Raw genomic sequence first — 12,920 nt, 5'->3', positions numbered from 1 at the left:
TCCCACCCTTGCAAACTAGTTTAAACTTAATTAAGTCTTAAAAGCCTGATCTCCAAATACAATCACATTGGGGAGTCAGGGCTTCCACAAATGAATTGAGGGGAATGCACAATTTAGTGTAGCAGACTGTTACACAAAAATATTGATTTGGTCTTGGTCAATAGGCATCTGAGAAAAGCAAGTTCCTCCAAGACCCCAATATCTTCCCTTCTTTTTTAACTCTCTTTTGCTTTCTTCTTTCTTATGTTTTAATCACTAATGTCAAGATCCTTTTCAGCAAAGGTCTTATATTAGCTTGTTCTCATGGATACTAAATGTTTCTAGTGTTCTGCTGGTTATTTGAAAGACTACGGTTAGAAGGAGTACATTCTAGTCAGGGTTTTCCTAATTACTAGTTTAAGTAGTAACTTTTGCTAGATCAAGGAGTAACCTAGAGCAAATTGCTTTGTTTTTCTGGATAGGTTTTTTTTTGGGGGGGTCGGGGGATGGCTGTAAAGTGAGATAACCCAGCTATTTTCCAGGGGTAGGAGGATCCAAGAAGATGGAAGGCCCAGGTTAAAACCGAAAGGAACTCAACAATGGAAGAATCTTGGAGGTACTCTGGAGTGAGAAGGATGGAGACCGGGGTGCACCCCAGAGATTTCCAGTGGTCTACATTCCAGAAAAGGGAGTGTCCAAAGCTCTCCCAAAGAGCCTGGGTTCATGGAGCAGCTTGGTTTACTCTAAGCTGCCTGCTGCCAAACCTGCAGTGTTTATAGCAGAATCCAGATGGTTTGCAAACCCAGATGTCAGACTTGCTGTGCGGGAGATTCTCAACTCCCTCACCCCAAGGCTGGAAGCAGGAGGAGCAGCACCGGCAGCCTCACCCCTCCTCTCTCCCCTCCCCAAAGGCAGGAATTTCTGGGATGGGCAGATGGTCCACCCACCCCCCTCCTCCTCCTCCTCCTCCTCCTCCTCCTCGTTCTCCAAAGCCGGAGAGGGTAGGGCGGGGAGAACCACCGCCACTTTCCTGTCTCCCAGCACAGAGCCCCGAGTGCCCGTACACTGTGGCGACAGGCGTGACGGAGTGGGTTTCCGGGGCGCAGGGCTGGCGAGGACCCGGGAGGGTGGCAGTGCGGAGGGGCCTGAGTTTCCGCCTCCAGCGCCTCAGGGCGGGGCGCTGGGGCTGCGGCGCTGGTCCCTGAGAGCGTGACACTGGACGGCCAGCGGCCCAGTGGTTAGCGATGCTGCTGCTGTCGTCCCTGCTGCTGCTGCTGCTGGGGGCACCGCTGGGCTGTGCCGAGGGCGCGGCCGCGGCGCTTACCCTGGAGCGCATCCTCGAGTGGCAGGGTGAGTGTCCCCCGGGCCGGAGGGACCAGATCAGCACGTCGGGGACTGGGGTGGTCAAGGTAGAGGAGAGGGGGCAAAGCTGGGGGCGGGCGAGGGCAGCAAGAGCGTTCGGGGTTAGACGGTGGCCGCGTCTCTGCAGTCCTGAGAAAGCCCTGTGGATGGGCCAGTCCTGCACACGGACTGGCCTTGCACCCCTTTCTCCGAGTCCTGCACCCCTCGCTCCCGCCCGCATCCTCCAGGCTTCACCTGCGGACGGGAGTGGCGGGGCCGGGGCTTGCAGGCCACTGGACTCAACTCTGGCCGCGCACAAGCCTGGCATAGCAGGTTAGGAGGCGTTTCAAAATGTAAGCCTCGGATAGTTGTTTATTTGGGAGGACCCTCTCTCGGATACATGATGACAAAAAGCTTCTCTATGTTGTCCCCTCGCAAAGCAAGAGCTCTAGGTTTGGGACGCCACCTGTGGAGTGGCCCCAAGAGGGGGCCCTCCCCTCCGCCCCTTTCCAGAAAGAACACTGAATCTTCTCTATTAAGCCTCTCAGACGAAATGGAGAAGGGGCCCTCCTGTGGCCCTGATGAGCTGTGTGAGCTGGAGCAAACTACTCTCTTTGTTCTTTAGTTTCTCTCATTAGAAAAATGGGGTCTGTGATATCCATAGGACCACCGCGGATTACGTGAGATCCTTTGGAAGGCACATGACACCCCAGTGGGTGAGAACCCTTCATAGTTAGCCTCACAACACGCCTGTGCACACACAGAGCAACTCACCAAACATTTATTGAGCACCTACTATACACAAGAGTCATAAAGGGCCGTGTAAAGAGACACAAGGCGAGGCAGTTCTTCAGAGGCCCACATTGGTGAATAACTGTGTGGGCTCCTCTGAAGCAGAGAAGTCAGCGTCCAAAAGTGGAAGCTCATGTGTAAACGCGGGAGTGGGGGTGAGGGAGAGGAGTTAAGTCAACCAGGAGGAGCCCCCCTCTCCTCTGCCTTTGGGGATAAGCTTAGAGAGGGGATAAAACAAGTGTCATCAATATCTACGCTCAATTTTTCCCCTCTCAATATATTATGTATCCATTTTCGAGGTATCTTTTCTGAACTATATTCTCTAGCACTCCCAGGAGGCTTTACCAGGGGGCAGGTTGAGAAATTTCTATTCTAAAATGGCCAAAGGTCAGAGACCTCTTACCTCCTTGGTCAGTTCAGTCAAAATGCTCCTGTGAATGCACATCTGACCTTGTGGTGCGATCCATCTCCATTAAGAATTTACTGTGCAGTGTTTATTCCTTTCCATTTTAAAATGTGGGCTTTGCCTGGGCACTATGTATCTAGAACAGGGCAGGAGCATGGAGGACAGAGGCTGGAACTGAGCCACACAGAGAAAATGCACTCTGAGCAAGGTTAACACTGATGGGCTAATCCCTTCTATATGTAGCAGACCCAAATCCTGGCTGGAGATAATTTCTAATCAGTGCCTTCTTATTGGTACTCAAGAACAGGCTGAAGTCAGAAGCATTTGCTACCTCCTGTACGCTTCAGGTGACAGTTTGCAAATCTGAAGCTTGTGACATAGTTGGCACAGAGGTTCTTCAGATGTGAAAATGCTGCGACTGATGTTCTAAAGAGCATATAGAGATTATGTGGCATTGAATATACCAATCTCCATACAGACTCTCCTCTCTGACTCCAATCACCCTCATCAGTGGAATTTCAAGTATAATCTAGCTGGGTTTGAAATCAAGTCTTTCCTGTCTATACTAGGATGGAAAAACAAAAGCATTGGAGGGACCTGAGATATTGTCTACTCTAGTCACCCATTTTTCAGATGTGGAAGCTGAGGTATAGTCATGCTTTGGGGTGCCTCGGTTTACCACTGTGTTCACTGTACCACATTGACTTGCTTTCAGCCGTGATTGGCATCCACAGAACAACCAGTAGTAAATATGCACCCATTTCAGTTTCATATCTACTCATAAAGACATGTAATAATACAAGGCAGATTATTAGTATCTTTTTCATCAGAATCGTGATATGTATTGTTTGGTATGTATTATTGATTGTTCTAATATGTATTATAAACATCCCAGCCTTGGAAGGCAGATCATGGATGGTATTGTGCTGACTTTTCAATCATTGATCAATAATTTTGTATTCAAAAATCATTAGATGCAGTGTAATGTAGTAGCTAAGGATAATAGAAGCCAGAGGGCCTGGGTTCAAATCCTGACTCTATCATTTACCAGCTGTGTGACTTTGGACAAATTATTTAACCTCTCAGTTTCCTCATATGCAAAAATGGAGCTAATAATAGTATTTACCCAAGTGTTTTCCTTTTGTTTCAATACCATCACTGTGCCCTCTTCGTTTGGCCAGTCCAGACTATTTTAACAGGTTGACAGCCTTAACATTTATTTACTACCTTGTTCTTGGCACCAAACTTGGCACATCTGCAGTCTGTTTCCTACCTCTAATTGGCTATACCAAGGGCACTCATTGTGATTCTGGAATCTGAGCCCTCCTAACAAGTGCTGAAACTCAATAACTCCACTTCCTCAAGAACCCCAGATACTGGGAGGGCACGAGGAGAATGAAGAAAGACATCTGAAGAAGGGTGGGCATAGTCACTGTGGAGGTTGCTAAAGGAAATGAATTGGGGGCAAGTCAAAGGATTTTGAATCTACGTTGAGGGTTGAATATTATAAATTTATAAATGTGAAATGGCCTCAACCAACACAGAAGAATTTCCTCTGTAGCATTCAGCTTCCCAGCAGCAGGAGTGGAGTGAGCCCCCAGCTGCATCAGTCCTTGGAAACAGTCAGGGTAGGCTCTTCTAAATGACCAGTGACCAAGGGGAGAGAAGGTGCTAATGAATGTGAGGTCGAACTGCTTGACCATAGTAGGGGCATGAGTTGCACACAGGGAAGCTGCCCTACTAGGGGATGTGGGTGAGTCCATCCCCAGAAGAAGGTTATGGTAGGGCAACACACTGTGACATGTATATATTGGGAAACATCCGAGAGATGAAGAAATAAAGAGTTTGGTTAGAGGCACTTTGCTTAAGGAGAAAACAAATTCTGATTGGGTGAATTGTGTATTGTTGAGAAGGGTCTTGTGAGTTTGGACAATGGGGAACCAGATCACACTTTTAAGTTTAGGAGTGCCATAGTCAGTTTGGGGCTTGAAGAGGGTGATTATGAAGGACAGCAAAGAGACCCTTGGAAGGTTAAAGCAACTTCCCATGAAGAAAGCTGACCTGACCAGTAGGAATACTAAGGAGCAGAACATTTGAATTCCGTAATTTACTTAGTGAAGGTTGGAGAACTAGCAGAATAGAAGGGGTGGTGCTGATACAATGGAAATAACTAGGCTTTGAGCTGGATCCATCACAGGAGAGACCAGATCCAAGACATGGCTGTAGATGTGGTCACTAAAGTGGAGAAGTGAAGGAAGGTCTTTGGAGCTGAGAAGATTGAGAAACCCAGCGTCCAGAGCCACACAGACATATATGTCTGAAACAAAACTCCCATTTAAAAAATACCCTAACCTAATATGATGTGTTGCTACTTTTCTAGTCTCTTCCATTCCATCTTGTTTTGTAATGCGGATCATGACCACAAAATTGATTTGCTGACCCATTAATGAGTCACAACCTGCAGTGGAGAACACATCGGGTCAGGTTTGGGTCATCTATGTGCAAGTTCAAGGCTTTGGAGTGGGGGACAATGAGGCGTCTGCTGGTATCACACACTGGATGTGAGGAAGAGGTTCAGGGCAGTGTACCCCAGGGTTGAGGAAGGGAAGAAAGGGTGCCATCTGGGAGAGGCTCCTGGACGGTGATGAGAGCATCACCTGCAGGCAGCAATGGGGAGAAGCCATGACCCTGAGACTTTCCCCAGAGCTTCCATTTCTAACACAAAGGTAAAAGGCCCTTCTCTGCTGCTTCTAATACCGTGTTTCCCCCAAAATAAGCCCTAGCCAGACAATCAGCTCTAATGCGTCTTTTGGAGCAAAAATTAATATAAGACCCAGTCTTAAGCAGATACTTAAGCACTAATGAAAAGAACCCCGGGACAGCCTTGTGACCCCATAAAATAGTTCATTCTGTAACCCCTGTTTGATGGGAAGCATGTGGTTTGTTTTTGTGGCAGGAGAAACAGGAGGTCAATCTCTTGCTACCTGCAATTCCTCCTTTTCTAGTAGTTCCCACACGTTGGAGCGACTATTTTATAATGCAAAAATGTGCAAAGCTATTGACTGTATTTTTTATTGTTCTAAGTAATTTCTACACTCTGGGCAATGAGCCATTCTCCTAATCTGGAGATTTGGAATTTAAGTAAAAGCATGATCAGATACTGGTTTAGCTGCCCTTTCTGGCTATAAATCACTCCAACTATCTGACTCTGTTTTTCCCAATCTCCATGACTCATCTCACAGAATCTCTTCCACTTCATACTATCCTCATCTCAGCTTCCTTTCCTCAGAGCCTTTGAGAATGAGCATGTACTTCCAGTTTTCCTGGTCCTTTTTGCTCTTTCTCATTAAGCTCCTAAGCTCCTTTCCTACTGTTGCTTGTCATAGTAACTGATAGCACACAATGGGGATTTCAAGCCAATGACCAGAAAGGTTGAGCCACACAGAGAGCTCAGTTGTCCCCTTTCTTTGACCTAACAATTTGCTTATTTATATCAGGTTTTTGAAGTAATGATTCCTTTGTTTTGCCTTTTTGAACTCATCCCTATGTGATGAATTCTCATATGATCTATCAACATAATATATTTGAGACATTTATAGACCTTTGCCTCATTTTCTTTTAGAAATTATTCTTAAAAGCCTTTTAGGAGATATCTCAATACAAACCTAGGAACATAAATTATGGTTTTTAATTGATCAAAGCAAAAAAGAAATATGATAGTTCATAAAAGAAACAAACAAAAGAACACCTTATAAATATTATATTAAGTCACTTAGACAACAATGTTTTATAAAGCCACTTAAGAAACATGGAGGACTATCAGAATTTCTATAAATTGGGTTATAACGAAACAGAGCTACAGAAAACAGACAAGTGACACACGTGACTTTTTAATTTATGACACTTTCCAGATTACTGCATTTCCAAAGAAATAAAGAAAATACTCATGAAAAAAGTTTTACTGTTTCAGGTTTTTGGTATCTGTTCTTGAGAAATTTTAATTGTGAAAATATAAACAGGAAATTCTACATGGTGAACCCTAAACGTTGTCCTATTTTGCTGCTATTTTGTACTATCCCTGTTCAAAGTTAAGATTTGCTTTTCTCTTATTAACATTCATAAAGTGGCCATAGGGACTGAGGTCATCCTTATCGGGATGCAGTGAGGCCAGCACTATTATTAATTCATTGTGCAGATGGGGAAACCAAGGCAGATGCTCTTTAGTTTCAAGCAGTTCTACCCTAAAAGAACTACTCCGCAGTTTTCCAGTCTCTTTCCTACAGTATTAGTCTTGTCCAAATAAGAACAGGGAAGGCTTCATGGGCATGTGCCAGGGCAGTCTCATAGGGACCCACGCTCCCAGGGCCTCGCACTTGGGGTTTTATGCTCTGTGGTTTGGAAAGTCTTGAAATTCTCAATAATTTTTATCTCGGAATCTGTGCTTTGGGCATGACGTCCCCATGGGACAGTGGAGCAGGAGGCAGGAACTTAAAGCCTCACCTCCAGCTCAGTCTTACCTCCCCACCTCCCCAGGTTGGGTATGCAGCCTCCCCCTTCATGCTATTGTCCTCTGCCCACATGGCAACCAGGTTGCTTTGGGGTTGGGAAACTGGAGGCCCAGGGCCCAGGGAGTGGATGGCCAGTGGCAAGGGGGGGGGGTAGGGCAAGAAGGTGACTGTCCCCAATGAGCTGGCAGCACCACTGTGTGTTCAGCGGGAACTGAGTGGGAAACTGTCACCTAGCCCCAATCCAGGTACTGAATGCGTTCCCAGCTATTTCTGGCATGGAGGTAGCAATCACTCACGGACCCCTGGGAAGGAGCGATTGACTTAACTTCCCTGTTCCAGCCAGGGCTCTGCAAATTTCATTCTGTTCTGGGCCCTGCAAATTAGGTAGCCAGCCTGAATAAGAAGCATGAGGACAGTTATGGGTTGAATTGTGACCCACCTCAAAATGTATATGTTGAAGTCCTAATGCCTCAATCTCTCATAATGAGATCTTATTTGGACATAGGGTCTTTACAGAGATAATCAAGTTACAATGAGGTGATTTGAGTGGGTCCTCATTTAAAATAACTGAAGTCCTCATAAGAAGGGGAAATTTAGACACAGAAATATGCACAGAGAATAGATGATATCAGGAGCACAGGGAAAAGATAGCCAACTATAAGCCCGGGAGAGAGGGCTGGAACACATCCTTCCCTCACAGGCCACAAAAGGAGCCAGAGCTACTAGCACCCTGATTTTTGACTTGTGACCTCGAGAGCTACAAGACAATGCCTTTCTGTTGTTTAAGCCACTCAGTTTGTGGTACTGGGTGATGGCAGCTCGGGGAAAATAACACAGGAACTAACAATATATCTATATCTACCACTAAAAATTGGTTTTGTTTTTGTTTCGATTTCTATCTCGCACGTAAGTAAATGTATTTTTTTCTTAAATGGGTATATTTTCAAATCAGTTAAGATTGGCTAGCTCATGTAAATACTTTTGGTTTCAATGATGTCACATCCTTTCCAGGGTGGTTTTGTTAGTGGTGGAGTTCTTTTGTGTGTTTGTTTGTTTTGATGACCAAGTCTTTGAATCATATTTCCTGGGGCTTCCTCACGCAGGCATTTGTGAGAGAAGTTTAACAATGTTCTCTGTCGTACTGTGTCTTGCCATAACTTGCTCTTTTGTAACGAGGCTCCCTGACAACTGAGATGGTGTATTTTTAATACAGTCTGTAAGATGACAACAGAGCCGCTGTGACGAATGATTTTTACACCAGTGATGTCTGTCACGTACTTTAGGGTTAAATAAAGACAAAATGATGTAGGAATAAACTGAAAGCTAAAAGCGAAAAAAAATGCTTTCAATTCAGTTTAAAAATTCATTGGTAAGATACAGAGGTAGAGTGAACAACTCTGGAAGAGATAAGATTTTCTGCAAGGGATAAGATTTTTCTGCAAGGGTCACTACTGCCAAATAAGATAGACAGACGGGGAGGGACAGGAGAGGGAAGGAGAATGACAGGGAGGGGCAAGGACAGTCTGAAAGGGTTAACCCACTTTATACAGGGGTTGGTAACAGGCAATTTGAATCCTTACAAAACTGGAGCCCAGTGGAGCTGATTAAGCCAGGTTTCGTTTTTCCCCCCACAGGTGAGAAGAGTATTGTATGCCTCATGAAACTTGCAGCGATTTGGGGAGATTAGAGCAAAAGGGGAAGAGAACACATAAAAAGATTTAGCAAGAGGGGTCCTGCCATCCTGTGGAGGTGGTGATTATCCAGGTTCAGAAGCTGCAGGAGAATAAAGGAGGCTTCAAGTCAAGGACAATGGAAGGGCAGGGAGAGAGAAGGAAGTGCTGAGACAGGATGAGGAGATACTTTAAAATGTAGTTAACTTTTTTGTTGATTAATAGAAAGCTCGGAAGCCATAGGCTTTGTTAGGAGCTGTCAAATTGTTAAGAGACAAATACCAACTCTCAGATGATCTGGTATAAAATGCAAACATTCATGCAGAGAGGGCCAAGAAGGGCAGGCACACTTTTCACTTTGCTCTTTCAAGTACAATGCACGTGCTGCATGGTGCAAGCATCAGAAATTCCTTGTTTATTGGTTTGGAAAGTCATGTTAAGAATTCAGATATTGTGCCATCATTCAGCCATGATCAAGAATTGATTTGGCCGCTTACAACACCCCTTTTTGCTACAGAGTAACCTAAGTAAAGAACATAATCAGATCTAAAGCCATTGTTCCCTAAATGGGACAAACACAAATTTGTGTAGCTGGAAAAGGTCACTACATCTCAAGAGAGAAGCTGCTCACCTTTAGATTGGTTACAGGGCTGAGATGCCCTTCCCACTACCTCCTGGACTCCTTCCGTTCCGAAACTGAAATACTGTCGGAGCAGCAAGGAACTAGGCAGATTCGAGATGTGATGAGGGGCAGGAAGTGCATGAGCCCAGTACCAGCTGTGTGAGTGGATGGAGTAGAAGAGGTTTAAACCCAGGGGAATGGGGCAGGAGATTGAAATTGGGTTGCAGTTGGCAAGCTGTAGCTTCCTAATAGCTTGTCGTAAATATTGCACCTGTTGTGAGCCGTGAATTTGAATTTTTCCTTCCAGTTCCCTGAACATGGAACAGCACAGAGACCAACTTGGAATTTTGTGTGTATTGGATTAGGAAGTCACTGTCATGATGTAATTTATTGAATACCAGGAAGGCCTATGTTTGCCTAAAATCCACTATGAAAACACTTTCTTTAGGAATTGTTTTGTTTCAAATGTTTTTTTATGAAAAGTGCAGAAATCTCACCTAAAGCTTAATACTTCAAACCAAACTTTATTCACCTAACATCTCAAACCTTCAGCCAGTTCTAAGAGAAGAGCTGTTTAAAGCAGAAGGGGACAGCAAAAGGCAGGTGGAGGTGATCGGAGGGGTGCTGAAAATGAAGTGGGAGGGCCTCAAGAGAAACCTCCCCCAGGTCCCCACAGTTGGCACCATTCGAACAGACAGATCAAGCTGTAATAACAGTCCCAGGCTTTAGACGGCAACCTCATGCTATCCTAGGAATTGACAGGTATCTGACAGCCAATTGAATACCTGATGCCAGAAAACAAGTCATTGCAACTACTTTTTCCAGAATCCTCACATTCCATCAATCACTAAATCCTGTCATCTCTTCCCCCTTTGAATTCTCTCTCTGGTGACTGGAGTCCAACTATTCCCTCTCTTCCTTTCTCATCACTACCATTTGAATTGACACCTTCCATCTCCCTTGATGGATCACAGAAATAGTCCCCAGACTGTTTTCCAGTTCCACCTGTGGACTCTCTCATCTCATCTAAATGAGAACTCTTATAGAGCAAGAACTTGGACATCTGCCTGCATGCCTATATTCTCAGCTCCTAAAAACAATGCTCGACACACAGTAGGTGCTCAAAAAATGTTTTTATTGAATGATTCACAACTGTGATTCATCATCCACACCACAGCCCCAGTCATGCCTTCTCTTGTTCCAAAAGCTCCCTTTTATCTCAAGAATAATATACAAATTTCTGAATAAAATTCAAGTTCTTTATAAAATGACCCCAAACCACCTCTTTCCAGCTTCATATTCTATGACCACCTGTGTCTTTTTTATATCTAGGCTCTCATCACCCTAGAGCTGATTATTTTCATCACCTCTGAGCTTTGGCGACATTCAGTCTGTCCAGAAAGCACCCTTGCCTAACCCCTTACCTCTCCATCTATAGACCTTCTCCACTATGTTGAACTCTCTCTGTGTAATGAGGAAAACGCATCTATGCTAATCTGGTTCACCAATGTACCTCCATGTGTGACAAATATTAGGTCCCTAATAAATGTTTGTTGAATGAAAATGTGTGTGTGTGTGTGTGTGTGTGTGTGAGAGAGAGAAAGAGAGAGAGAGAGAGACAGAGAGAGAGAGAGAAAGAGAGAGAGACAGAGAGACGGAGAGACAGAGAGACAGAGAGACAGAGAGATTTATTCTTCTAGGTCAAACTGACTCTTTTACCCCAGCTTCTACCTCATTATGCTTATACTCATTATGTCAAAATATATTTTGGCATTGAGTTATATTTTTTCTGTACATTTCATGACGTACTGCCAAGGAAAACATCAGTTTCTTGAAAGCAATCACTATGACATATATATCCTTCTATCTGCAGGATTCCTAACACATGCCATATTAGGCACTCAATAACAGTTTGAAGTTTCAAATCTCCTACTTTAAACTGCAACAATCTACAGGAGTTCATTTTCTTCTTTCTAGATTATAAATGAATGTATGTAAGTAAAGCTAGACCTAGACTTATGAGTATATGGCCCTTACTGGTATATAGGCATAAAACTTCTAAGATAAAATGAATTTGAGGGAATAAAATGTAAATGATTCAATTAAATGAGTTTTGTAGTCCCATCAAGCTCTAAGGTTAATGGTTCTGCATTTATTCATAAAGTTAGTCTTCTCTGTCATATTTATATTCCTTCCAGTGCTGTTCTGCTGTCCATTCCCTGGAAAATGGGCAATTATGTGTATACATATACCCTCCACTCAGACAGGTCCGATGACACTGAGGAGTCATGTCCACCTCACTCGTGACATCAGCTGAGGATCCAGTTAGGTGTTTTAAATTTTAGTCTATTTTCCTTTTTCGAATCGTTTGTTTTTAAGTTTCTTTTAAGTGCAATTATAATGTTTTCTATGGAAATGATGGTACTCCCTTCTATTCGTTAACTAAGAGAATTCACATGCTTCTAGAACAAATAGATACAGTTTCAAGAGACAGATACTTAGGCAAGCAATTTCTCTCTTTCTCTCTAGCAGCCTACACAGTGCTACCACAAAACCCAATGAATGCTTGTTGAATGAATGAATGAATGAAGTAATATTCTATATGCAGTCATGAAAGGACTACCCTAACCTTAATTTCAACACTTGATCAAGGAAACGTTCTCCACCAATTCCTTAGAAAAATACATGCTGTGTTGCCCCGAAATTAAGACCTAGCCGGTCAATCAGCTCCACTGCATCTTTTGGAGCAAAAATTAATTTAAGACCCAGTATTATATTATATTATATTAATTATATCATATTAATTATATTATATTATGCCGGGTCTTATATTATAGTAAAATAAGACTGGGTCTTATATTAATTTTTGCTCCAAAGGACTCATTAGAGCTGATTGTCTTGCTAGGTCTTATTTTCGGGGAAATATGGTATTACCCTGTGGAGCCAAAGGGTGAGTCTAAAATGATTTCCTTAAAGGAACTAGAAAGCAGAAACACTGTCTTCCATGCATTTTATTTTTTTAAAGAAGTATGAAAATTAGTTGATAAGTTACTTCTAGTAAATCAATTCTTTTCCTCCCCCCTAAACTTATAATTATGAAGGGAAGTATAATAACATTTTGTTGCAAGGAGATTTAGTAATTCTGGCAGTACTTCATTAATCACTTAATCAGTGTTCAAGCAGAACTGATGTCCTTGACACATGTAATCAATCTTGATTCCTCCTACATTTGATTTTCATTCTTTTTGAAATCTGGCTACAGACACTAAGGATAGGTGGCTTATTTTCACATTATGTTTTTGTTACAGACAACCCATATTTACATATAACAATACTCAGAATATTGATACCTATATTGGGTCTCCTCATAGTCCGTTTGAAAACAATTGCTTTCTCATCAATGAATTTATGGAGATTAATGGTTCTAGGACCAGATTCTATTATATAGCTTAATGGGAAGGTAGGCTTGGGTCATTTTTTAGCTTAGCATGACATAGTATTCTTCTGGAGATGACAGGTTTATTGGTATTGGTAAGCCAGAGCTACTTGTTTATGAAACGTTCGGAAGAACTTTTCCAAAGCTACATTCTAAAGGCAGCCGG

General features: G+C 43.2%; 1 protein-coding gene across 1 annotated transcript in view; it reads left to right on the top strand.

Annotated features, from left to right (window-relative positions):
• Nucleotides 1–967: 967 nt before the first annotated feature.
• Nucleotides 968–12,920, top strand: part of PLA2R1 (phospholipase A2 receptor 1) — a 100,594-nt gene continuing 88,641 nt past the window's right edge. The window contains exon 1 of the mRNA XM_081051918.1: nucleotides 968–1,329. Within this exon, the coding sequence (XP_080908044.1) occupies nucleotides 1,224–1,329 (106 nt within the window). The 5' untranslated portion in view covers nucleotides 968–1,223. The remainder of the gene's footprint in view (nucleotides 1,330–12,920) is intronic.

The sequence above is a fragment of the Rhinolophus hipposideros genome (assembly GCF_964194185.1).
Source record: "Rhinolophus hipposideros genome assembly, chromosome: 6".
Taxonomy (NCBI): domain Eukaryota; kingdom Metazoa; phylum Chordata; class Mammalia; order Chiroptera; family Rhinolophidae; genus Rhinolophus; species Rhinolophus hipposideros.
The sequence above is the reverse complement of the archived record's forward strand: the minus strand, read 5'-3'. Positions and strand labels throughout refer to the sequence as shown.